The sequence below is a fragment of the Glossina fuscipes genome, unplaced genomic scaffold (genome assembly GCF_014805625.2).
Source record: "Glossina fuscipes isolate IAEA_lab_2018 unplaced genomic scaffold, Yale_Gfus_2 3, whole genome shotgun sequence".
In the NCBI taxonomy this organism is placed as follows: Eukaryota; Metazoa; Arthropoda; class Insecta; order Diptera; family Glossinidae; genus Glossina; species Glossina fuscipes.
In genome coordinates, this window is record NW_023998417.1 from 16,244,268 (window position 1) to 16,271,576 (window position 27,309).

General features: G+C 31.8%; 1 protein-coding gene across 5 annotated transcripts; it reads left to right on the top strand.

Annotated features, from left to right (window-relative positions):
- Positions 1 to 459: 459 nt before the first annotated feature.
- Positions 460 to 26,433, top strand: LOC119634969 (dopamine receptor 1). Of its 5 annotated transcripts, none has more exons than XM_038029432.1 (7): positions 460 to 567; positions 3,267 to 3,802; positions 15,242 to 15,350; positions 15,690 to 15,869; positions 19,953 to 20,082; positions 23,583 to 23,831; positions 25,455 to 26,433. In XM_038029432.1, exons 2-7 carry the CDS (start codon positions 3,329 to 3,331, stop codon positions 25,990 to 25,992), a joined length of 1,680 nt encoding a protein of 559 aa, XP_037885360.1. In that variant the 5' UTR covers positions 460 to 567; positions 3,267 to 3,328; the 3' UTR covers positions 25,993 to 26,433. The 5 variants fall into 5 exon arrangements, with proteins under 5 accessions (XP_037885360.1, XP_037885363.1, XP_037885364.1 ...); XM_038029435.1 differs by having other exon boundaries at positions 15,242 to 15,305; XM_038029434.1 differs by having other exon boundaries at positions 496 to 541.
- The last annotated feature ends 876 nt before the right edge of the window (positions 26,434 to 27,309 follow it).

Genomic DNA, 27,309 nt, shown 5'->3' on the forward strand with positions numbered 1-27,309 from the left:
ACTATAGACTATATCTGTAAGGATTTATCGTAAATGATGATGATGACGTTGAAGTGTCGTTTAACGTAGTTGTTTTATGTGGCAAATCGGAAACAAAGTATAAGCAGCTTAGTCAACGATAAGCTCTCATCCTGAATGGTTTAAATTTTACTTATGGCAAACGAAATAGAAGCGGCGAGCTTAAAAGAGAACAGAATTTTTAGAAAAGTGTAAAGAGAAAAATGAAAAAACCCAAAAATCTCCTTCTTGGTCTAAAGATTTTACAAAAAAATTTTGAAAGTTACAAAGTAAGAAAAGAGTTACAAAGTGTTACAAAGAAAACCTTTTTTTAATTAGGAAATATGTGTTTTGCTGATATCTCAAACGAGAAGAAAAGTGTTTTTTAAATAAATAAAGAAATAAATAAAATGTAAAGTATTAAAATAATTGAAAAAAAGGACGAGAAAACGATATTTAAAAAAAAAAGAAGAAAATAATTTTTTAATGATAAATGTATCTAATTAATAATAATCAAACGCGCAAATAAACATGTCGGTAATAAGTAAGTGGTACAGGTTGTGAAATAAAGTAAGTTGAATAGAATCCTTCCATACACTAGTTATTGGAAATTGCTGCCAACTTAGTTAAATTTATCCAAACGAGATGATAAAATTCACAGGTTTATTATTACGATTATATTGAGTATTAATTTATAATACGAGTCAAGGAATACTCGCGATGAAAGAGAAAAGGAAAAACAAAAATAAAAAAACTTTAAAGTAATTATTATAAAAACTCGCATCAGTTCAAAATTTCAAAAAAGATTATTCCTTGCGTGATTTTTGTTAATAAAAATATGTGTCTCGTTTTTTATGTTTTATGCGTAAAAGAAGGCCGCTTGGTTTCCTGATATTGCGTTTAAACCTAGTGCATGTTTGCATTATTAAAGCATTTTAGAGCTCAAGGAAAGGTGGATGGAATTTAACAATGGCCATAAAAAAATGGAAAATAAACGCATAACGGACGTTAGATTGTTTTTACTACAAAAAAAGTATTTATTTCTTTTGGGCACTCAAGAAAACTTCACGGACTTTAAAAGAAAATACAATTATTTTTGAAAAATTAAAAACAATCCTTTAGTGAAATAAACTTTTATGAAATTTATAAAAATTATCCAATAAATTTTTCGCATCACATAAAGTCACGAAATTGGCGCGTTTTCCTATTGTTCTGCTTTAAATAATTGTTTACGTAATATACGTGTATTGCGTGATCATCTCTATTATTGTTAGAACGTGTGCGTATTATACTTCTTTCAAATGTTAAGAACTCAAGAGAACTCAAGTAATTGCTTGAACATAATTGCTAATGTTTCACTTCTTTCAACCATTATCACCATTCCATCTTAGGGTTTGCGTGTTAGGACAATGTAATATCGTAACAACGTGACTGAGTTCATGTGTCACCTTTAACATGTAGTAATTAGTGACGCCAAAACGAAGAAAAAGTTAAACTGACAAAATATTTCCATGGTAAAATATTTATCATGCAAAAGCAATTTAAAAAGAATACGTGTGCCTTTTTCTAACTTCAAATTTCTACATAATGCCTTCATAATGGGACGATAAAAATAAATGAATTTTAGTTTTATATTCACATTCCACAATTCTGATATAATTCGATAGGGACTCAGTAGTAACTTTTATATTAGACTTTTATAATGTTTGCAGGTCAATTGCGTAAAATTATTAATCGACATCCAAAAATGGATCACTTTATAAAATTCTTATTTCATGGGAAGCACAAGAACGTGTGAAAGAAATGAAAAACCCTTGAAGCATATCCAATACATTCAGGTATTTACTACGTTAAAGGAAGTTCCTGTTAGTTAGTAGAATGCTCTTTTTTTAAATTATACTCATCTACAACACATGTGATAGTCAACATTGCTCTCAAATTGGCTCTCTACTGCAACACATGTGATTTTTTTTGGGTCGATTGAATATCTTTTAATTAGTCGCATAGTGGGCATAAAATTTCAGTAAACAACTTAATTCATAGTTTCGAAGCAATTAAAAATATGCAACAACTTTTGTTTCCTATCGTCCATTATCCTTTAGGAAAGTGCATTGTTGTTAAGAAAAATAATTCTAAATTTACAATATTCCCTAACAAGAGGGACTACTGTTTTTAAATATTTGATATGGAATAACATTTGAAATAAAATCATTTTTATAAACAATTATTGCACATTTCTTGTATTAAACTTATATAACATTTTTTTTCGAAGTTTATGAAAATTGCTTAACAAAAAACGCCATCTTCTCAACCGTTGTCTTCTTAAAGAATTGTTGCAAATTAAGTTCTTAATTACAAAATAAATGCAAAAGCATCAAAAAATTGGTTTTAATATATTTAACTTGGCGTTTGCATTTTTTGCTTGCATGTAACTAATAAAAAGTTCGATTTTATATTATATAACTTCCGGAACAAAAAAATAGATTCTCGAATTTGCGAAAGTCAAATTCAAAATATTTTTTTTCCGAATTTATCGTAATGGGTGTTCCTGGCATCTGATTCACACAACCGAGTGTGGCTTGAACAGTTTTTATTTTATTATTGTCAACAGTTTTGTTACAAGAAGCAACTATGAAATGCAGTTGATGAAATTCTTAACTTTGCCAAAATTTTCGTCTCTATATTGAAAGGATGCGCTATTCCGAATAAGTTTATGAGAAAATTACGAATTCGGCTGACTCATTATCGCTATTGTATATTTTTGTTAAGCAGCTAGCAACAGAAAAAGTGTAGCATTTTGTGGTGTAGGGCAGAAATAAGATCTTATCAAAACGTTGTGTTCATCAGGTCCCCTATCAGCCTACATTGGGGGCCTGTTCACAGAACAGCAGTAAATTTCGCCTATCTAACGGTAAATGAAATTAAAATCTCTAGGTGGTTAATGAAAAGAAAAGCTGACGCCAAAGGGGGTTTCCTCTTTGATATTAAAGGGGATTAATTTTTAAAATAGAATAAATAGAATAGAAAAACTATGAACAAATTTTGAATAAATAAATGCTAATTATAAAACGTTAAATATAAAAATTACAACTACAACCAGTTGCTCAAATATTATTATTTTTTAATAAAAAATAACTAAAACTGAGGTTTCCTTTTCAATTTTTTATTGTTGGTTAGCTCAGTGCAGCTTAGTTTCCTTTTTAAAAAGATTTGTTGTAAACTGTGCAAAACCTGTTAGTGTTCAAAAGTTTTTTAATATTTGTTCACAGTCAACGGCTTTAGTGTGTGTTATGTGCATAGAAGAGGAAATTAATACGCAATAAAAGCAGAAATGATGGGCAAAAACCTTTATTCGACTCTCACTAGTTCAGCCTTGGCAGCATTGGCTTCTATTGTCTCTACGACAACTCCCGCTGCAGCTTTAAATAGCCCAGGTGTGGTACAATCTTTTCTAACACTCGGTGACGGCAGCAGTAGCAGTAGCAGTAGTAACCATCACAATAACAATCGCAATATTAAAAATAATATTATAAGCAATAACTTCACTACCAGCATTAAAGCTAAAAGTAGCAACTACCACAACAAGTATAACGATAATTTTAATCATCAAATGAATACAACTTTAATGGGCAGCTCTGCAACAATTTTAAATAGAATAGATGACTTGATGATCGATCATTTACCCTTACAGTTAATAAACAACAATAATACACCCGCCACCACCAGCAGTACGAATACAACTAAAATGAATTTCGACATCGAGATCGATATTCAGTTGCTCACAAACGAATACGAACTGACCACAGTAAGTAATAAAAGATATTTAAGTATAGAATGCTATAAATGCAAAGGATATGCAGAGCAGTTAATTAATAATCGCTTGGAAATAAATCAATTTTTATTATAAATGTAAATTATTATAAACAGATGTAGATATGAGAAACTTCTTGGTAACTTCTCAACACTGCTTTATGTCTAAAAGACACAGTGCATTTCTTCTTGTTTTTTTTAAGCAGACATTTTAGAAGATCATTCTCCTGCGGTATAAAATAGTTTAGAGTGCCTATTTGAGGACATATTTAGAAGCGAGTAAGTTTCTAAGTGAGTATAATTATAAATACTTCTCTTTGCCTCCATAATGCAATTGGCAATTAGAAGACCGCATGAATTACACTACTTTTGACCGTTATGCGAAAAAGGGTATGTGCAATCCCTCCTTTGGACGGACTTGTCATTTAAAAGGAGTTTCGAAACGTATTTTTAATAATGAAAGCGGGGAACGCGTAACATCTTCGTAGATTTTTTAGGGATAACTTTTTTCTTATCGACAAGTTCGAGCACTTGAAAAAAAACGGAATATAGCCGGTATAACACAAATTTAAACCAAAAAATTAAAACCTAAAACTAAAATTTATAAAACAGTTTTATTTTGGGTCCATAAGTTTGTTTGATACATATGCTTGAGAAAGTACCCTTCTAGAAAACTTACCGCTATTTTTTTCCTTTCTCGCTTTGTCAAGTAGGTGCACAAAACTCTGGAATTGACCGTAGATGTAGCATAAAAACTGTGTGTGAGACTCCTTAAATAAAATGCTCTTCATTTTTAGTTGCTTTATATGTTTGAATTAATTAATAATTTTTTCGAATATCACCGTGGGCAGAGGATACCATTCCATTCCTGAAAAGAGAAAAACTTTTGTTAGTTTAAAGAAGGAAGAAGCAAAGGCGGCTTCAATGGCTGCATAATCAACACATTCCAAAAAAAATTTTTATCGTCATTGATGTAATTAAGAAAAATTGATTTTATTTAAATAAAAATAAAACTCGAAAGCCGAGACCAAACAAACTGCTGCTTTTGTTGAAGAGCTCTTCAATAGTTCAACTAACTTCGCATAATACTCTTACACCATTTTGAAATTTGGCTTAGTCGTATTCGTGATATTTGAAGAAAATACTTATGCTCGCAGAAGCGAAAAATTCCCTAGCTGGCTAGTATTGTTATTGCCAAGACAGAATGTTAAGTGGTGTAAGTTGTAAGCATGTGACGTTATCTAATGGGCTCTGTTTAATATAATAAGCTTAATATGTCAAAGCACACATTTTAAGCCCAATTTGTTTGTGCGACTATCGGTGAGCGGGCTTTCAATTATTTATTAAATGTATAGAAGAAGAATAATTCAATTTTTACAAAAACTAGTTAAGCCAGGAAGTAGCAAAACCGAAGAAGAAAGTTGTTTCTCGTTTTAGTTAAGCGCGGCAGGGAACTGCATTCTCCTTTGTGTTATTGACTTTTTAGAATAAGAAAAGAAGCAAGAAATACCTTTTTCGCAAAAATATTGAAAGAGTTTAACATCTGTAAAATTTTATTTTTAACTACGCGTATGATACGAAAATTGGTTTGTGAAATCATTTCTTTTAAGTATCTTTTAACATTAGTCAGAATGCTAGTAGCGACCACCTGTCGTCACTCGTGCGCATTTGATGAGCCATAAAATTGTAACTATTCTTAGGTCATATCTTTACTAAAACATTAAAAGTTCGGCAACTATATAATTTCTGGGTCTGGCCTTTGACCGATTTGGCGTATTCCCATCGCCAACCTGCCTGCAAGAATTCCCAAATGTTTTGGGTAATTTAAATCGATATCTCCATTTTTGCGGATAGGAGAATGTTTGCAACGCACATTACGTTTATGGTCAGCCGATCATGTTTAAATCGATGTAGAATTTGATATTGATCAAGAGCATAGACATGAAACGCAATCTCAGAAGACTCCTTCTACGTTTAGCAAATATTTTCACATTCATTCTACAGAGTTGAGTATAAAAAATTTAATTTAAAAATTAAAATTTGCATCAATGATAAGTAACAATGTGTGTCCTTATTGTACCAATAACCCTAAGTGTGTTTTACAGTAGAATATGCGAAAAATTTTTATAATATAAGGACGCTAAAGTAAGTCTTCTATGAAATTGTAAAGAATCAGATTATTAGCTAAGTTCTTCCTAAGTAATCTTGGAAGAAGGTATTCGCCTTTACTCGATGCTGGCTTTAATGAAAATGAAAATTAAACAAGCAAATTTAAAGGTATGTTATAAAATAAAGCATAATTTATGGATTCTTCAAGGGCATGGCTATACAGTGTACTTTGCCAACTAAGACAAATTGCCGCGATAATGCGTTTAAAGAGTAGTTACTCATCAGAATTTATCGCTGTCCACTCTACTATTTGCACTGGCTTCTAAGCAAGTTTTCCTAACAAAATACACCTGTTAGTTATTATTTTAGTTATTATTGTTATTATTAGAGTCCTTCGGAATTAGCGTTACTTTAAATTCAAGAGTTGCTTACTTTACGTTTAGTATGTGCGCAACTCTTGTTGATCGCTCGTGACAGTAAAAGCTAATAAATCGAATTTTAACAGCCTTTATATGCTCTCATACGCCTGCAAGTCTCTGTTTCTTGCATAGATATCTATCCGTTTTATTGACTTATTCTACTTGCTTTACTGACTGATATACATACATAGGAAAATCCTGAACACTTGCATGAGCATAGTTAAAAAACACGTAAACTTTGTTTTAAAATTTAAGTCAATATGTTCTTATACGTGAACTCCTTTCCAAAGTTATGTACATGTGTGACGTTCATACAGACATACGTTTATTTTACCATTTCAGCAAACATTCCAATTTAAGCGAAAGCGAGGAAAAAATCAATAGAGAGCACATTAATTCAGGTAAACAGCGATAACATGGATAATAGTGACATTGTTGCGCCGCTTTTTGCGATTTCCGTGTAATGAAAGTACGGAGTTAGATGGTAATTTGTAAGCGAACGTACTCATATAGAAAATGCCTACGAATGCGTCTCTGTATGATTATTGGAACAGAAATTTAGAAAGTTCTAAGGACATAAGAATATGTAAGCTTTTTAACCAGTCTATTGTGTTGGAAGACTAGTTTTCTTATTCCTATTCACAAATGTGGAAGACAATTTGTAGAGAACTACAGAGGCATTGCCAAGTTGAGTGTCTTGCATAAATTGCTCGAGTGAATTGTGATTCAGCATTTGGCCTTTGCCACCAAATCGTATATTTCTCCTCTCCAACATGGCTTTCGAAAAGGAAGATCCACGGTCACCAATCCGTTAAAGTTTACTTCTCATGCTTTCAAGCTCTTATCTGTACAATAGACTTTTCAGGGTTTTGTTTAACTTCATTACCTCGGATGAATTCTCCGTGACGTCTGGTGTACTTCAAGGTAGCCACTTAGGACCCATTTTATTTAATTCACCTGAGTATCTTTAATGTTGTACCCGAATATTTGCACAGTTCCAAACTTATTCTGTGGAATATATACAAGTATGTGCTAAGTTTAATGAATTATTACGAATATAAAAGTACCAAAAATAGAGACACATTCGCGGCGATAACCGGCGAGAAAAATACGAATGCGCTCTGATGCGCATTTCTACGCCGTTGTTGTTTCATTCATTAAGAATTGCCGTAACTTTACGGTGATTGATTTTAAGATTGTTTGTACATTTACTCAGCTAAATGCTACTGAAAAAGAGTTGTATGTAAATTATGCATTTACAAGCTAACCTTATCGCCTGGTTTGCTGTTTAACATCGTTTGCGATAACGTTCAAGAGCAACCTACGCGTGTGTTGCCTACTTTTTATTGTCACTGGCAAGCAAATTATCTACTAATGCATAGATTTAAGGATTGTGAGACTAATGTTTTTCAGAATTGTGCAATATTGCTGCCGAAATGCTTGTACAAACGAAAAAGTAAGCGAAACTTTCGAACTTACATCCACTTTTTAGATGTATTCTACAGACAATATTATACCTTACTTTTAGATTATTTAGTTGACAATTTGAAACCGTTTGTTAATACTAAATGAACGTTTGCAAGTTCTCCTATTAATGAGGTTTCCGCGTTCATAAATATTGCGAGAATATATTGTTATCTTTTTAAATGGAGATACCCGATAAAAACTCCTAGAAATTTTAAGATAAAACATATAGGTGTTGGATAGCGATAGCGGGTCAAATCATACTGGTTTCAAATTAAAAAAAGATTAAATTAAACCGATAGAATTATTTAAAATGGAAACGAAATCGGGCTAAAACTTTAAACAGCTTTGAATTGAGTCGCTTCAATAAGTATAATAAGAGATGCTGCAAAAACATATCTGTTTATGCGGGATTTATTTATGTGCTTTTCATCTGCGCGATTGTTTCCATGCATTTCATTTCGCTTGTGCCGTTTGGTTTGTCCATCTTTTTTTATGCATTTTATGAATATGTATAGAAATATATAGAGACAGAGAAATAATATGAGCATTTTGGACTACGAGGAGTCGTATAGAATTATGTATATTTTGAAAATATTTCCATGTTTAGAATGAAGTATTAAAATTTCTCTACATGTTTATTTTATTTGGAAAGCACATTCCAGATATTTCTTAAAATATTTACATATTTTCTAAGGCAGAATTTTTTATACCATAGCATAAAATTAGCTTCCTTGGATACGTTGTCAAAACTCATTTGTTATAGCTATTTATGATTTTTCTGAATATTTTTTTTTAGTTTTTTTTCCTAGGGACTCCGTCTACAGCACAAAAAAATGCTTACATATGAAAATAAATAGGTAGTAGAAGTAGCGTTGCAGATTTTGTATAAGTAATTGTTACATTCTCTTCAAGACGTCATAGAGCATATGAGGTCTTCTGGCAAGTCAAATTCATCAAGTGTTCCTGAATCCTACTTAATGAATTTTATTTGCGAATCTGGGCTTCGTCAACTATATACGTACAAACCTGACAGTATATGTGAGAAATCTGCGTTGCGTTTACGTACTATATGCATACTACTCTAAACATCAATTCGCATTTGATTTTTATGCTAATTCATTTAATTTATTACGCCTGAATATAAGATGAAAAATTTGCTTAAGATTAATCAATCCATTTTAGTCCATCATTCAGGTATTAATTTACCGTTGAATGAAGTTGTTAATAATATTTATTAATATAGGGTGATCAAAAAAGAACTGCCTTTTTTTAAACCAATGCAACTCTATGTATTTTTCAAGATTCCCAACAAAATTGATATTTGTGTCAAGTATTGTTTGCCAAATCACAATCGCAATGGGATATTATGCAGTTGCATAGTGCATAGAAATTGTTGAAATTCTTACAAAAATAATCAATCTGTTCGGCCCATGCTGTCCCGCATGAGCAAACCTAGTGATGAAGCTCTTATTTGGTTAAATGGTTTCGTAAAGAAGGAAAATTGGCTTTTTGAAGTAAAACAAGCCTGGCTGTTCCTAAAGTTTCCAAAGAGTGCTTACGTGCACACAACTTAATTTTTGGATGTGATTTTCGGCTTTACATTTAATGGGCCATGTTAGAGAAGTAGGATTGCTGATTTTCGGTGATACGAATTAGCTAGTTTCGACTTGGACCATTAGCGATTTCAAGAAAATGATACAATATAACATACATTTCGTGGCACAATTAATTAACTGACTTAAAAAACCTCAACGAGCGTGTGATCTCCACAAATGCCGATACAAAGTGGCTACCAAGGTCGTGCAGCACAACTACGTAGGTGTTCTTATTTCTTTCTTTGGAGTTATGGCAAGAGTTATTAGTTCCTCTCCGTAACCGTCTTATTATTGGCGAAATAAGAGTCGAGTTATGTAAAAAAGTAACTAAGAACTTGCATTCCAGAACAGAGTTTTTACAAATATCCGGAGGTCGTTAACCTCCTTAATAAAAAGAAATCATTTCGTTTTTATTGTAATTTAAAAACAAAGCATCTATTTTGATCACCCATCATCGAATCCGGCAATTATTTAAATACACTGAATCGAAAAAGGCAGCAATTTTTAATTAAAAAACATTAACTGGAATTACAAGATGCAAGTAGCGCAAGAAAATCTACAAATAAAAACATACGTTTAAAGTGAAGCACAATAGGTTGGCTTGCAGAGCAGAGAGTGTTAGGATCTACAAAATGATGATTAAATAAAGTTAATAAATAAGTGATAAATAAATGTCAATATGAAGAGATTTTGGTTTGTAATTCATCTCGTTTGTTAGTAACGAGTCCATATGCGTTACTTTGCGCAACTTTTTAGCATAATTATGAACAATTAATTCTGGTATATTTTTGAATTTTTATTGTGTTTTAGAGCACCATTACCCCCTACAGGACACGCATACAGCACAGTCAATTGGAAAACGTCTTTACTTAAGGCAATCTTATTTATATTCTCACTTCCGAATTTTTGTTTACTGATGGACATCACATTCACATTTTCTACTCGTGTGTATGAAAACTATGACAAAACAAGGCATATCCCACATGAAAGCCATAAAAGATAGATAATAGTTTTCTTTATTATACCTTCGAAAATATTTATCAAAGGGCAGAAAAAAGGAAAAAAGGTGCAAAGAATATAGTTATAAATCCTCGCTAAGTATTTAAAAAATTAGAAGACAACCTCATATAAATTATTTATCTTTCAGAAAATGTATGACTGTCTGCTTGCAGACATACAGAGATCTTAATTTAGTGCACATAATATTCAGAGGGATTCGTAAAATGGTTACAAAATATTTTTTCCCAAAATTTTGGTAACAGATAAATGACGTCAATATCTACGAAAATACTTAATAAGAAAATGCTTCATGAGCTATGTTTTCATATAACAAGCAAACGACTTCTTAGATGGCATTGCATAGAACGTTTGAAAAGACGAATATAACTTCTGGCTGGAAGTAAAAAATTTCACGCTTGCATTGAGAAAATATGCATTTCATAATTTATCGATTTTCTCAAAGTTAAAAACTGAAATCATTCTTTAAAACGCTTCATAATCGAACAAATTTCTAAGTTTGTTTTGTTTTATTCTTCTTTTCAACCAAAAAAAAAAAAACGTTTTCCATGAATCTCTACAAGTTGCAGTGGAAAAAAAATGTCCAAAGGAAATAGTAATTCAGTGGTATTCCTGGGAACAATCGACAGTCAAAGAATTTTAATAATTAATCCATATTCTAGATAAATTACAGACAAAATAGGACCGATCGAGGAAAAGCGGTTAAGAAACGGTATAAGTAAGCGAACATTATTGGACGGGGAATAAGACAAATACAGAGCAAACAGTTCCATGATATCCTGACTTGTTGTATTTTGTGCGAATGTTTTGTCTTAATTCCATGAGTTACTGTTGGTAGGGCTGCTTAGTGATAATTTTATTTTGTTCGAACAAACTACAGCACACCTCTTCTAACTGGCCCCCACAATCGAAGAAATAGAATTTCCGTGGTGTAGTCAGAAGTAATTCAAACAGAATGTTGTAGTCAGCTAGGATAATGAGTATAAAACTAGATGCCATAAAAGTTCATATAGTCTTTTTTATTGCTGGGCGAACGATTTCATACCAAATATCAAAATAGTTTAATTATTTATCAAAAAAATGCTATAAGCATAAATATTGAATTTTTTCTTTACACACTAAATTAAATACCAATCAAATATGTTTTCTCTTCTCTGCCATATATTGATATATTGCACGATGGAGTGATAAATGTATATTTAATTATAAAGCATATCGATAAACAAAAACATTAGATTTAAAACGATCAAAAGAAAAAACCCACACATAAATGGCTCAAAATAACTGCTTTTTTACCACTTTTACGATTTCTTGTAATCAAATTCAATATTCATAGTAACTCGAAGTACAATTGGAGCAAGTAAGCACGTATGCTTTTGAAAAGGAAAAGCACTCAAGCTGATGCATAGTTTGTGATACAAGTGCAAATGTAAATTCCTAAAATAGTTTTAACTCCTATTTCGATGTCCGGTTTCTGATATTTGATAGAGCATTTACTTATTTTAGTAAAACTTGAATAAATTGAAAAGATACAAAATCTATTCCTTTGGTATGCGTGACGAATAATAAATTCTCTTAGATTGTAGAAAAAAAATTGTCTCATGGCAAAACAAAGATTGTAAAATTTTCTTTTTAACTCTACTGATGAATAAACAACATTTTTACCGTTCCTTTCATCAGACTTCCCAGTAAACATACGCGTATATAGAATTATTAAAAATTGACCAAAGTGCTTCGTCCTTCACAAGTGGTTCACAGGTGCTCGACTTTTCATTATATCATAGTTCGATATTATTAAGCAATCGAGCGGGAAACACTATCAAACGAAGCTGAGATACACTTTCTATTGAACTGCAACAAGTAATGGGGGCGGTCTGTAAAGTAAATAGAAGTTTAATTTCGCCTTCATGACTTGAACTGTAATAACATTCACGAGTCAAATGAACTCCTTCTTTTTCCTAGGTTACACTTCAAAAAGCGGAAGGTGAGAAACATGCGCTTCCTTTTCACCAAATTTCGTACTTAAAGTTAACTAAGCATTTGCAAACATAACGTTTTGAATTAACATATGCTCCTTACCCAATCGTAAACACATATTTGAAATAGAGTTGGCCTTATTGTATCTCCACTAAACACCGAAAATTCATTAATATAAAAGAATTGGTATGTATGTGCATAGGAAAACATACTCAATATATACATATATATTTATATACATGCCTTCAAAATTAGCCCGTTTTAAATAATAATTCAAAGACATTTCCTTAATAAATTCATTTCAATTATCAAAGCCATTTGTTAAGCTCGAAAATTCGATTACCAATTATTGAAAACTTCGACTGAATGAAAGCTTTGCAATTTAATGCGTACACATACATCGAAACATTGGATGTGTTCATGCAAGGCTTGATTATATTATACATGCATATAAAATAAGTTCCTGAAGCCAATGGGTTTAACGGCAAAAGATCTCTTCAAAGGCCTTAACTTCATTTCATTGCTTACTTTCATTAAAATATCATTCATATGCAAGATATATTATTAGCTGTCACTTCTACAAGAATGCTGGTATTGCGAATGACGGTTTGTGCGGTTTTAGAGGAAGCATTTGGCGGTTAGTAGTATATTAGTTAATAGTTTTCTAAGTTAAGCACACTACCAGTAAATTTGCGGTCCACTTTTGAATTAAGAAAAAACTTTAAGGTTCAATGTATTTAACGTTATTTGCAAAATTTATTTGAAAAAGGGTTTTTTATGAAAATCCTTTAAAAAGCTATTTAAATATCTTGCTAGACGAAAATACAAATTTTTTGTCAAAGTACAACCCACGGTTAAAACAAAACATTTAAATTAATAAGTGAAAAAGGTGTTCTCGCTACATAAACTTTTCTCTAAATAAAAAAGGTGAAATGCGAAATGGAAACTATGCCGAACAGGTATAAAGTGACTGAATAAACAAAGTTTGCTTCAAGGGATTTGCGGATTTATTTGAGTCAAATAACACTGTTGTACAGATATTGCTTATCACTCTGCATAGTCGGTGAACTCACTTTCTCCACTTAAAATATGCGAGTTATATATGTTTTATTTGACATTCAGAAAAGAATTATGGAATTATTAATGCTTAGAAAAGTTCATATCAACACTTATTGCGTTACTTTTCGTACTCAAGCTTTTCTTATACAATGGGTGTATCCACTAAATGATATTATTGTATGGTATTAATAACTCTGTGTCAAAAAAACTACTATTCTTAAAAATTCGTTGAATTTATATTTTTGGTATATGTGAGTTAGAAAACCAAAAATTTCAAATCAAGAAAAACTAATAGAAAACCTCTGAAATAAATGTGCCTATAGAATCCAGTTTTTATCAGATGTGCGCGCTATAATTTTTTTTGTTTTTTTTAAATATTTGGTTTTATTTAAGTTATAGAAGTAACACGAAATGAACCAAAATTTAATATCTACGTTTCACAAAGATTACTGCGACATATTTGTTTATAGTTTGCGACATTTCAGTTATTGTGGTTTTGTTTTAATTTTTTTAATCTCATCACCGAGATCACCTAGGTTAGATTTATGACTTTGTGTGCAACGTAACGGAGCTTGCTTTGAATGTTTGATAAACTAAGTGCCTTTTCAATAAGCATAGATCTCCGTATTTCACTATATCAAATCCGTTTGAAGTCCTTGTAAATCATTATTTGCAAAAATTCAAATAGAGATGATTAGTGATATCGAGAGGCGAGTTGAACGCAGCTGTTTTGCACACAATTTTCGCATGATAAACTTTATTAACTGAATTATTACTTAGGCCGCATTTACAAAGTTAATAAAGCAGTTATATTTTACGATTGAAGAGTGAAATGAATTTTAAAAAAATTTTTGGCAGCTTGCAATGGTAAAAAATAGATTTTTTAAACTATAATAACATTTTATAAAAAGGAGCAATTGTGAATAAATGACGAATTAATAATTCAATAATTCAGGCAAAACGGTTTTGTATACTTTAAAAGAGAGCGAATTCAATAAATATTTCTGTTTCCTTCAATCGGCGGCTCTACAAGGGCTCTTTAACATTTTGAAGTTAAAAGCAAAAATAATGCTGAACTGAAGATACTACTTTGCCAATACGGTGCCCATTTTCACTTACAAAGCGTATGAATAATATTGAAAATGCGTGCTGCTCTTGCCTTTTCATATTTCTTAATATTTTGTGTAGTTAGTACTCAATGCGTATTCTGTTAGATGAGCTTGCTCAAAATACAATGAATACTCGTCGTTGCGTTCAGTTAAAAGGCTTACGATATTTATAGGCATTAATATTATTTATCTGAACATGCAGCCTTTCTGCACTAAAGCATTTCAATTCTTTTTCGAATCTTATGTAAATAGAACGATATTTAAATAAACAAATAAATAAATATTTTTTATATTTAAATGAATTATATTTTATATTTAAATGAATATATATACATTGATGGCCGTTGCGAGTAACCTCTAATGGTGTCGAGCACCGACGAAGCGTAGAAAGTGTATACATAGTATTTGAAACAGAATTATATAATAATTCTGCTGAATTTTCTACACGACATTTCCCAATAATTCATACGGACCGTATAACTTTAATCCAACTTTTAATAGCGTTTTGCATACTCTTTACCATTTTTCATTGAAAACTAGTATTTTATTATATAATTTACATTTAATTTTTTTATATTTTTGATAATATACGATATTACGTAAAGATTATAAGAATCTAAAATGAAATGGAATATTGTTGCCCTAACTATAATATCAAAATGCCGATTTTAATTCATTGCAGATAACGACTTTCAACTACAATGAAACCGCCTGGATAAATCCATCAGAGGCGGACATAATATTGGGTGAGGATCAAGCAGTGGAATCATTAGTGTGGTTGTTAGTTGTTGGTAAAGTAAATGTCGTAGAATGTTTCTAAATTTTTCACCTTGTTTTTCTCCTTAATTTGAGCATGTCGTTCACTCTCTGCACAAAAAATAGACGTTAAACTTATATTAAAAATACATGGTAGAGTACGCGGTAGTGAATTTCATAGCTTGCATGTTTCTTGTTACACATCATGCTTACACAGAACAAACGGAAATTATTTGCTGGCATTAGAAGTTTTCATTTTTGTCTTTTGTTATATAAACGCTTTTGCGCGTAGTTTTATAACACTCCGTTTAGTTTTTGTTATTAAACAATTATGTAAGTGCGCTTTCTTCTTTAACTTATCTTTTAACCGGCAGGTATTTTTCTATCAGTTTTGATCTTCTTGTCAATAGCCGGAAATATACTTGTCTGCATTGCCATCTATACTGAACGCAGTCTACGTCGCATTGGAAACTTATTTCTTGCGTCATTAGCGATTGCAGACCTGTTTGTGGCGTCGCTAGTAATGACATTTGCGGGTGTTAACGATTTGTTGGGTAAGTTCGAATTTTTCTTAGTTTATCTTATATTTTTAATGAATTTTTTCTTATAATTGCCGTTATAAGAAAGAGTTCTAGCTTGATGCGAAATAAATATATTTTCTTGTAGTATCAACGCTTTTTTCTCTTTGATAAAAAAGACTCAAGTAAGAAAGTTAAATCGGGTCGGGAGCGAATCTTTTATACTCCTCACCATTATGCTAAAAGAGACAAAAAAAAGTACGAGAACAAAACTTTCATGCTCTATAATATGAAGTGGGCGCAGCTGATTTCTTCTATTTTCAAAACAAACGTTTTTGTCGTATAGGCATGAGGGCGTTGTAGGCGTGTCCTTTGAAAAGTTTAGGTCAATTGCAAATCCTTTTACAAATTTGAAGGTTATAACTTTATTTTCGCTAACGGGAGAATGCTTACCACAAACGCAAATAGACAGATGAACAGAGGAATAGGCGGATATGTTTAGGTGTATTCCAAATTTGAAAGTGGCCAAGAATTTGTGTACCTTATGGGATTTTTGAAGCTTGTTGCTGAGCAACAAGCAATTAACTGTAATATTGAGTAGGTATGATCAATTTCTTCCATTTTTGTGCACAAATGCTACACCATCGCCCATAGAATATGCGTTCAAATTTTTATCCATTTATTTGCTGTAGTTTATGAGTAATGAGCCAAGAACCAATTTTTCATTGCGTTTAAAAAACAGACGTGTTCTCATTTTACGTGACGCTGTGGACGTGTCCTTCGACCGATTTGCCCCATTTTCAATACCAACCTGCGTGCAAGAACTTCCCATGTTTCTGCCAAATTTGAAGTCGATAGTTTCATGTTTTGCGGCCAGGAGAAAATTTACAATAGGCATAACACAGACGGACTTAGGATTTGATGCTAACCAAATATAAGTATACTGATGTTTCCTTTTGGGCGGTGCAAACGCTTTGACAAAATGACTATACCTTTCATCCTTCGATGATAGATATAAAAAATTTCTATAAAATCAAAAGCTAAGATGAATGCTGCCACAATATGCACATATGTATTAAAGAATCTGAAATCTGATTCGTCAAAATATATATACATTTAAGTTTTAAAACAATTAAGAAAAAAACATGACCTTAGTTGCCTGTCTATAGTTTTCCTTTCCCTTCAGGTTTTGACGAAATATATTTTGAATTCAAAACTCCGCCAGCCTTAGAAAAAATTGATAAATATCCAGGAACGTTTTGCTAACGATGGAATTGTTAGTGGGAGTTTGTGTTCCAATCTTACACTGTATTCTTATAAGATACTGGTTTCAGATCGACATCCATTGCAGTTTACAAATCTTTCCTAGTATTGTCATTGAAGTTTGTTTGTAGCAAATAACAATTATCATGGGGAAGGAAAGCTCACATATGTCGATATGGTTTACATAATTTTTACATTTACTCACACGAATCTTTGTAGCAATATACATTATCGAGTGGACGTGTATTCTGTACTCTGTAAAAAAATTTCCGCTGTTTAGGTTGAAATGAATTGAATTGACTCCATATACATACAACAAGAGTGCTGAAGTACTAGCAACCAGCAATTATGTCCACAATATTCTTGATTTCAAGATAAGATGCTCAAGATGTTCAAGATGCCATGTACGATATGATGTTTTGCTCAAGTGGTCATTACAACCCTTCAAAAGTTCAACGTGCGAAAGTATCAATGAACGCGTCCACAATTAAGAAAAAATTTTTATACGAGCGTAGCTTCCTTGTTTGTTTTTTCTATAAATAGTATGTTGTGGGCACATACGGTCAACTTATTGCTGCAAAGTTTTTTAGAAACTTTCCTCGCAAATCTCATATATATATATATATATAAGAATAATGCTAATCACAGTTGCGCGTTATGAAAGGAAGCCAGCGCTTCTTCAATGCTTAAATATGAGTAATCGAATATAAAGGACGGCCGTCATTAACGCAGAAGTACTCAACATGTCTGCGGTAAACACCTTCATTAGTAAATGTACTTAAAATTTATTCCTTTGTATTGTTCTTTAAAATGACTTATCTTTATATCTAACCTTAAGGAAATATGTTACGTATACAGTCAACCAAATAATGCGTTTTGACAATTTTTTATAATTGTATCTAGGAAGTAAACGCGTCTCCATGAACATCTCTATTCCTATTATTTATATATGGGTTGTGCGCATAGTAATTGTACATTTAGTGTAGGGGTTTACGCCGTGAGTTCATTATAGAAGTTTGCATACATTTAATGAAGATTTACGTTTCTATTGCTAGTAGTTGTACAGTAAGTAAAATGTCCTGATTTACTCTTGATACCCCATCGCTTTCACCCTTTGTTTTCTTATGTTTAAAATGTGTTTTTATAACTTCAAATGTAATAAAGAAAGCTAGCCTTACATTGGCATATTTGCAATGTGCGTAAGGAACACCTACCTACACTAAGTGTTAGGGTAACTTATTAATATATATATATTTACGCATTTGAGTATATGCAAAAAGAATCTTTTGTTACGTCCGTCTGAACTTTAATTTAAACGAAGCTGAAATACATGGCGGTGTTACTAACGATAATCTGTCCTAAATTACAAATTAAGCAGCTAATTCGATATAGAGAATTTTCTATCGTCATAAAAAACCTCAAATTCTCTGCAAATCTTCTATTCTGGACAGCAGATAACAGAGAATCCTTATAAAACACATTTGTTCTATAAAAAGCTATAATACCTTACCATATGGCAAATATATACATAACTGAAACAGGACAGAATTGAACATACAAAAAGCATATAAAAAGGGAAAAATCTGCAAAGAAAATAAAAAAGGGATCCAATAGTAACGGCCAGTAGCAGCAACAAATTCTTCTAGCTTTCTTTAAAAAATTGCAGAATATAACACGCCTTTATAATACACCTATATAACACCATTTCTTGTCTTTTAAATTAGGACGTATATTTATAAAATAAAGCGCGAAATATATCGTAGCTGGTAAAAACTTTTGAACTGGCAGAGTCTCCTACTAAGAGTACCCTCCCATTGGCATCATAACAAAGGAATTAATTTTGCTGTCATTCATAGCCGACGTCTACCAAATTTACTATGAATGACTTTTTATTCAAATTTTGAGTTTTTACTATCAGCAGATATATTTATTGTTTAAAAACCGACCTTAAAATTTTTGAAAATATATTTGTTGTTGTAAGTATCTCGCAAAAAGCTTTAATAATTTATGAAAACAATGATTAACTCTTTTTAGACACTTTGCGCTCATGTATAGTAATGAAAATTCTTTGTTTTAAAAATTTATGAACAATTACTTGCACGCACACAGTCAATATCAACATTTGTTTATTTCTGTATTTATCATCAAAGGGAACATGCTAAATAGTTGCGCTGCCAACGTATCTTTAGTCATGCATGTGCTAAAAGAATAACACTTGTTCGTGCGCGTGTATGTGAGCGACATAAATGGTCGATAAATTTTATAATATAAACCCATTTGTGCCTTGTCTTGCTTGTATGTGCACGTGTGGAGATATGGATATTTGTTAGATATAGATGTATACACACCGGAATGGTTACAGTTTAGCAAGAAATCGCGTCTGTACGCGTCTGAAGTATTTGAACTAGTCTTATAGAGGAGGTAGAATCTTTTTACGGCCATTGCGATAGAGGTGACCGTTGTAAATGAACTGTGAATAATATTTAATCATAATAAAATAAAATAATTGAAATACTTGTTGTCATCTGAAACTATATTATTGACCAGAGTTGAAGTATTTTACCGGTAAGAATGATTGTGCTAGTGAAGAGTGCGAACTATATTCAAACGGCGACGGAGGGCAGTATCGGAATTATTCTCAAACGACGTTGTAACATTGTCCTAAAAATCGTCTATTAAGCGTAAGAATATATTCTTAGAAAGACGTTAATCGAGTAATTCCCATGCCAAGGTATATATGCAGTTAATAATAAAAGAAACTTAGAAACATATATAATCGATTTGTTATTTTATGACACATATATAACACATAAAGCAAAATTTACCATAATGTTGTACATGTGATTGTAATTTAAGGTTACTGGATATTTGGTGCACAATTTTGTGACACATGGGTTGCTTTCGATGTCATGTGTTCAACAGCATCCATATTAAATTTATGTGCCATATCATTGGACCGCTACATACACATCAAGGATCCGTTAAGGTAAGCTTACATGCAAGTGGAGGGAATTGCACGTGTGCACATGTATATATATCTATTTATATATTTCTTTATCAAAGTGTGGGCTTTCATTTACAGCAATCTCTTATTATATATGTACATACGTTATATTTTATTTACACAAACACTTGCAGTAGTGCTACCTAAATATATGCATGTTTATTCATAAAAGGCAATGAAAGCTCCTTAAATTGTGGTGGTGTCACGGACTTTTGCCTTTATTATGAATTTTCAGAAAATTCGATTTTTTTGTCCATGAATATCAAATACTCGATACAGATATTGGTCTTTCACTTATCGATTAAAGTAGACTTGAAAATGTGATTATAGATTTTGTTGTTTTTTTTTCCGCGTGGAAATACAAATGAATTAAACTTGAACATATTTATTGATTTTTGAATAAAATTTTAACCTTACTAACTAAATTTATTTTTTTATCATGAAGCCATTTGTTTTTTTTTTCTACGGCTATATATAATAAGAAGTAATACGTTTGCATAAAAATGATGAAGAAGGCAAGGTGACTTTAGACCTAGCTTCAATCTCTTTTACATAAATTAGTGCCTAAATTAGAAAATTAACCTAGGCGCGTTCTCGCCTTACTTTAAACTTTTACTTTATTTACTTCACTTGTGTTTCGTAGCTAACTTAAGGTGAATTTTATTTTTCACGAATGAAATATATATATGTATGTGCATGTGTAAGTGCACATAAGAGTTTTTCCCCTCATTAAATGAAGCCATAGTTACAACTTTTTTTAAGCAAACTTAGCTTAGCTTCTTTTAAATACTTAAATCCATTGAAATTTTTAGATGGATAGAATATGCTTCGAGCTAATAAAAGAAATCAAAAAGGCAACAAACACAAAATGAAAACCTACTGTCAACTAAAATCTTACTTTCAATACAATTTCAACATCTTTATGCGTTCTTTACGTCGCATGAAAAAACTAATAAAGTAAAGTAATAAATTTTGCCAACGTGCACGTACAGGTAAAATAAACATAATTATCAAATGTTAGCAGCAATTCGCTGATAATGAATTGAGCCGACAAAGCCATGAGATTTGCGTCTCCAACAACACATTTTCCGAAAAGAAGCTTCCGCACCATGTTGAATGAAAGTACATGTGAATAATGGCTTTGCAAATCAAACTTCTAAAAATTGGAAATATAAGCTACGCTATCCTAAAATTCAGGGTACTGTCCTTTTTCATATTTCCTTTACATGTTTTTTGCTTTAACAAAACACATTCCTTGCCTAACGTGTCTGAGTGCATATCTTCCAGAATAATGCCTATAACCACATCGTTTATGGCTTTATACACGTATCTACGCATGTGTCCCGAGGACTTGACATTCCCTTTCGGATTTTCAAACTGCTTCCAATTGAGGATTAATTAAAAGTGTTTTATGGTTTATTATTAAAAGAAAAAAAAAAATGGTTTCAATTCTAGTCACTACTACATTACCTCTTCAATTTATATGTGTTTATTAAATCGGAAGTCACTTCTGCTAGTCACTGCCACAAATCAAATATTGTAAGGGACAATATTGGGAACAATAGCGTTTGTTAAACTGTGCCAGTTAGAATTGCATTTATACTGGACTTCGATAATTCGACCCAATATTTTAAATGGATATTTACTGCAAACTCTAGGTTGGAGTTTTTGCAATTGCGGGTGGGTCGTATTCATTTTTATGGTGGCTTGTGGGTGCCAACTAAAAATTCTTTCTATGCCTAATCGGAGAGTTGCAGCAATAGTTAAAAGACGAAGGAACGAAAGGATGAACATAACGAAATTGGCCCATAGTCCGTCAATCAACACGTCGTATAATTATTGTGGATTTGATTCGCATTTCTACGCCTTACAATGAAGATTTTGAGCTTATTACGTACCCAATGCTCGCTGTTGCATACAAAATCTAGGAATTGGTATCGCTTCTGATGTAAGTTGCACTAGCAATGTTTTCACGGAAAATTTGCAAATGTAAAATGTTTTTGAGAAGATTTCGACAGGTTCTTAAAATAACGAATGAAAAGCCAAGGTTTATCACCATTTTGCATGCTTCACTGTACTCCAAAGTAATAACAAGTCACACTCTACTAAATGCACCGATAGCAATGTACACCATTTATACTTTTTTTTCGACGGGTTGCTATAACGATAGTTAATAAAAATGGAATGGAATTAAAAGCTACATGCTCTGAAAATATTCTCATGTAGTTACTTCACTAAAAACAATAAAAAAAATTAATAAAAATTAAACCTGAGATATAAGTAGTTAAATGCTACAATTCAGTTAGTTTTCTGCTAAAGCTAAATATGAATCAATTCAATTTACTTTGGTTTGTGTTGCTGCACAACTATGAGCGGCCACCAAATGCATGCTTTAAACGCATTGAGAAAGGATCGAAATCCTAAAATTATATATGGATGTATATCTATATTTTATATATATAATTTTAACTCTAATAATACTTAAGAACGAATATTTTGGTCATCTCAGACTGGACTTGAATTTACTTCTCTATTAGGCATAATTGCATTGAATTGATTTTAAATAATTTTTTGCACATTCGTTTATAAAGAGGGCGGAAACCTAATGTATTTAATTGGAAATTGTTGTGGGGATATTACAAATTATAGAAATTTTTATCAAGTCCATCGTCAAAATGCAAAAGTTGTAAAAAGTTAAAAGACGATTAGATCAAATCCAAAGGAATCGAAGGAGATGGGTGCTTAGAAGTACGTTTACCCTTGTTCAATGCATTATTCCTCTGAATCTATTTGTCAGGGAACACGATAAAAACGTTTAATGCTCAGATTTGACTTTGGACACTATATTGCAAATTATTTTAGCTTTTCTATGCGATGGAAATAAATCCTTTGCCATAAATTCAACGTTAGGTCTCTTACCTTAAAATAATTTCCTATTCATTATATCTAGAATATTTTCTCTTGTCAATAACGTTTCAACCTACTTCTTCTATTTGAAATTAATTAATAAAAACAGAATACATCAAAATCATACGTGACCATTACACCATCTTAGAGGTCATTCATAAAAACTGTTTATTGTCAAATTAATATATATAATAATATCATAATATATGTTAAAGCAATTCTTCACACGTTTTGTATAAATTTTAATATTAAAGCGCTTTCCGCTTTGCACACAAACTGCACAATTTCACAAAGCTTTGAATATGTTGAAATTATTATGTTTTGTTTTTTGCGAAGTTCCGTTTCCTTTGGTTTTTCAATTTCAATTATAACAATTGTATACAGCAAAGTTATCTGCCATACTGTTAGTATTGTGCAAATGTCAAGATATTGTTGCCTATTCATGTGCGTTCGTTATGAGTTTATAACTCCTTCTTTAAGATTTATAAATTGTACAAAATTAGAAAATCAATGAAAAGTGTACTTTAAAACACAACATAGAAATCATACATACAAGTTATATCGCTTTCGTTTAGATATGGTCGTTGGGTGACGAGGCGTGTAGTTGTCATCACTATTGCTACGATTTGGCTGTTAGCTGCCTTTGTCTCCTTTGTGCCCATCTCACTAGGATTACATCGACCCGACGATCAACCGTTAATAGTTGAAGACAATGGCAAAAAATATCCGACCTGTGCGCTGGATTTGACACCGACATATGCGGTAGTTTCGAGTTGTATCAGTTTCTACTTTCCGTGCGTGGTCATGATTGCCATCTACTGTCGGTGAGTTCTTTGTCAATGTGCGCATTTCAATTCACTTTATTTTGAACAATTGAAATTACAGTCGACAGACGCAGATGGATTCGTATACACTTTTTACATTGAAAACTACTAATAGATACTTTTTGTACCAAAATTCATTACTACGCGCTTATTTACAAAGTTAAAAAAGTAAAAATATATTTTTTTGAGTTGTCGTATTGATTCTAAACAAAAAAAGCTGTTACCTACTTTAAATTAAGCTAAACCTAAGTGCACTTTAATAAAAATTAAAAGAAAGCGACCAACTTGTCAAAACTTCAATTAAAAATTTTACCAAATTTTTATTCAAATAAAAGTTTTTCTAAACTTGCACTCGTGTCAAAATGGAATGTGCATTGTTCAAGTATTTCTGTATATCCCATTTTTTGCATTCACGTTCAATTCCGTTGGGATTACTAAAAATGGTAGTTGCTTTACCATAGTAGACTGCTCTTTTTTTTAACAATACCCTCGATACCGCTTGGGGAATAGAGTGCGACATGGAAACGTCGAATGGATATATCGAATTCATAGTATACTAAAGGGCAAAAAGTAAACTATATAAAAACCAATTCTTTAATTTTTAATAAATTAAAAAGTGAAAAATACATCGTTTCCACTTGTACGTGACTGCTAATAAAAGTCTAAACAGTAACAGTCGAAGCAAAAAAAAAACAAACAAAATGGATCTATTACATATGAAAATCTTAAGCGCCCCAACTCTTGTGTATAGTCATATAAAAGCCGCTGTTCGGACGACTTTAATTTACAACTTTAAGTTTATTAAGACAAAATTTTACTCAGAGAAACAAGTCTTTAAAAAAGCGCCCGGTTGATAGAAGATTTCAAGGCTTGAAACTGAGAAGAAAATAAATTGAATACAAGAAATTAATAGAATTATATTTAAAAATGATAGAAAGGAAAAGACATCGACAATGATACATGCAACACGATACCATTAAGTTCAGGAAAGTTAGATCACAAAGTTCAGTTAGTTAGAAAAATATGAAAGAGCTAACGTACTGTAAGCGTTATTTTCGAGCAAAATATGCGATGCACTCTTTCGTAATGCAATAATAAAAAAGTTTATTTTTCCTTGACATACACAGACAAACGTGTATAACAGATTTATTTAGATATCATCGTTGTGAGGCACAATGTTATTAGCAAAGCACGTTATATATTCATGCAATGCAAAAACATTTGGGATTCATTCTATTAAAATATAGTAAATTGATTTGCAAACATTCTGCACATTGAAACGTTGCTATCGTTTGGTTGAGATTTAAGCAAGGATTAGAAAGTTTGACAAGGTACCCTTACCTAGACTAGTCAGCTGATGCATTTCATCACATTTAAGTGTAATGTGCACAAACAGGCAAAAATGATAACATTTACATATATAATACGCAACACAAGAAGTTATTCTTGCCTATTCACCGTCAGCGATTAATACCCTGACGAAGAATTTAAAATAAAGTATATTATTATATTTATCAAAATCTTCGATTCAGTTCATTTTATTTTATTCGCCTGCTTTTAAAAGACAAAATTTTGAAATTAAATTTCGCTTGCTTTGGTTTTTTGTAATTTGTTTTTTTACAGCTTATACTGTTATGCTCAAAAGCACGTAAAGTCTATCAAGGCTGTTACACGACCCGGTGAAGTAGCCGAAAAACAACGTTACAAGAGCATACGACGGCAGAAGCCACAACAAAAAAAATTCAAAGTACGTAACCCGCATAGTTCACCCTACCACGTGTCCGATCACAAGGCAGCCATTACCGTAGGTGTCATTATGGGCGTTTTTCTTATATGTTGGGTGCCGTTCTTTTGTGTCAATATTGTGGCGGCCTTTTGCAAGACCTGCATAGGCGGTCAAACATTTAAAATACTATCATGGTTGGGTTATTCAAATTCCGCTTTCAATCCCATTATTTACTCCATTTTCAATAAGGAATTTCGTGATGCTTTTAAACGCATTCTAACTACGCGAAATATTTGGTGTTGTGCTCAGGATGTGGTCAATATACATCCACGTAATAGTGATCGTTTTGTTACCGATTATGCGGCCAATAAGCATGTGGTGACTATGAATTCGGGGCGTTCATCCGCAGAACTGGAACAAGTGTCTGCAATTTGACCAAAACGTACCGATTATACTACGTCCCTTGTATGTTGTGTATCCAGCTCAGATGCTGCTGCTTTAACGACTACAACTTGTGCGGCATGAGATTCGCTTACAGTGGTCTCCACCATGGTAGAGTCACTGGATGAAAACAACAAAGTAGAAAATATGCAAATGGAAACTGTTCTTGTGTAGAGAGTGAAAAAGAACAAACATCAATCTATTGCACACTCACCCTCGCGCCAACAAAGGCAACCGAATTACAGGGTATGCATTAAACAAACTGTTTTATTTTCTTTTAAAATCAAAACAAAAATATCAAAAAAGCTAGCGCATGACTTGAAGAAGATATGAATTTGCTATGTATTGAACGCAATTAAAACATATTGCCACTTCCTCGATTTAACAATGTAATAAGTAAATCATGTTAGGTATTTAAATTAAGACGAAAGAAGACGTTTGCTAGTGGCTTCATACATTTTCAAATTATTCTAAATTTTCTCAATTACATTTTTTACAAATAGATATTGCAGATGTATGGAAAGATATTGGTTGTTTAAAAAAAATCAATTTATACAATGTTCTGAGTTTTTTAAAGAGACGATGTTGTGAATGAAATTGTTTTATATTGAATCGATTTTGCACCCGATTCTCAAGATGTGATTTTTTCTCTTAATAACATTTACTTACAATTCGGCTATTGAATAATCTGCGCTTTCAAGTATATTTTGTCGCTTTCAATCTTGGAAAATTAGGGCTTTAAATTTAACTAATAAAATTGGAAATACACAACAGGGAGCTTATGAGATTAATTTATCGATCTTCAATACCGCTTTTTCCTATTTAAGTGTTGTAGAAATAGCAACCATTTTTGAACTTTCAATAATTTAATATTCGTATTGGCCGACATGTGGCTTATAATATTCAAATAAAAAATACCTGTTTATTGTTGCTCTATCTTCGAATCTGCTTCTCTTCTGCCTGCCAAAGTTGAATTAAGCTAAGCTCTAGTTTTGTCATAATTATTTATTTCAGAGAAATACACAATTTAAATACTTTCGGTTAAAGTTATCTTTGATTTGATCGCGGATAACTGCGACAAGTGATTGTAGAAGATTTTATTTTGTTGTAATATAATTTAAAAAACAAATACTTTTCTCTGTTGAACACTCAATTTTTCTTTATTTATTATTGAATTGAAATTTCATTTTCAAGGAGACAGCAGGACTCATCCAGTTAAGCAAATTTTTTTCTAAGACTATTTTTCACTTAATTTACTTTCTTTGTATATGCAACGCATCGTTGAAGTGTTTTAATACTTGCTAACTATGC

Coding starts and splice junctions, on each gene's coding strand:
- LOC119634969 (XM_038029432.1), top strand. CDS start 3,329: ATGATGGGCAAAAACCTTTATTCGACTCTCACTAGTTCAGCCTTGGCA. Junction 20,083..23,582: donor CACATCAAGGATCCGTTAAG/GTAAGCTTACAT, acceptor GCTTTCGTTTAG/ATATGGTCGTTGGGTGACGA. Junction 23,832..25,454: donor ATGATTGCCATCTACTGTCG/GTGAGTTCTTTG, acceptor GTTTTTTTACAG/CTTATACTGTTATGCTCAAA.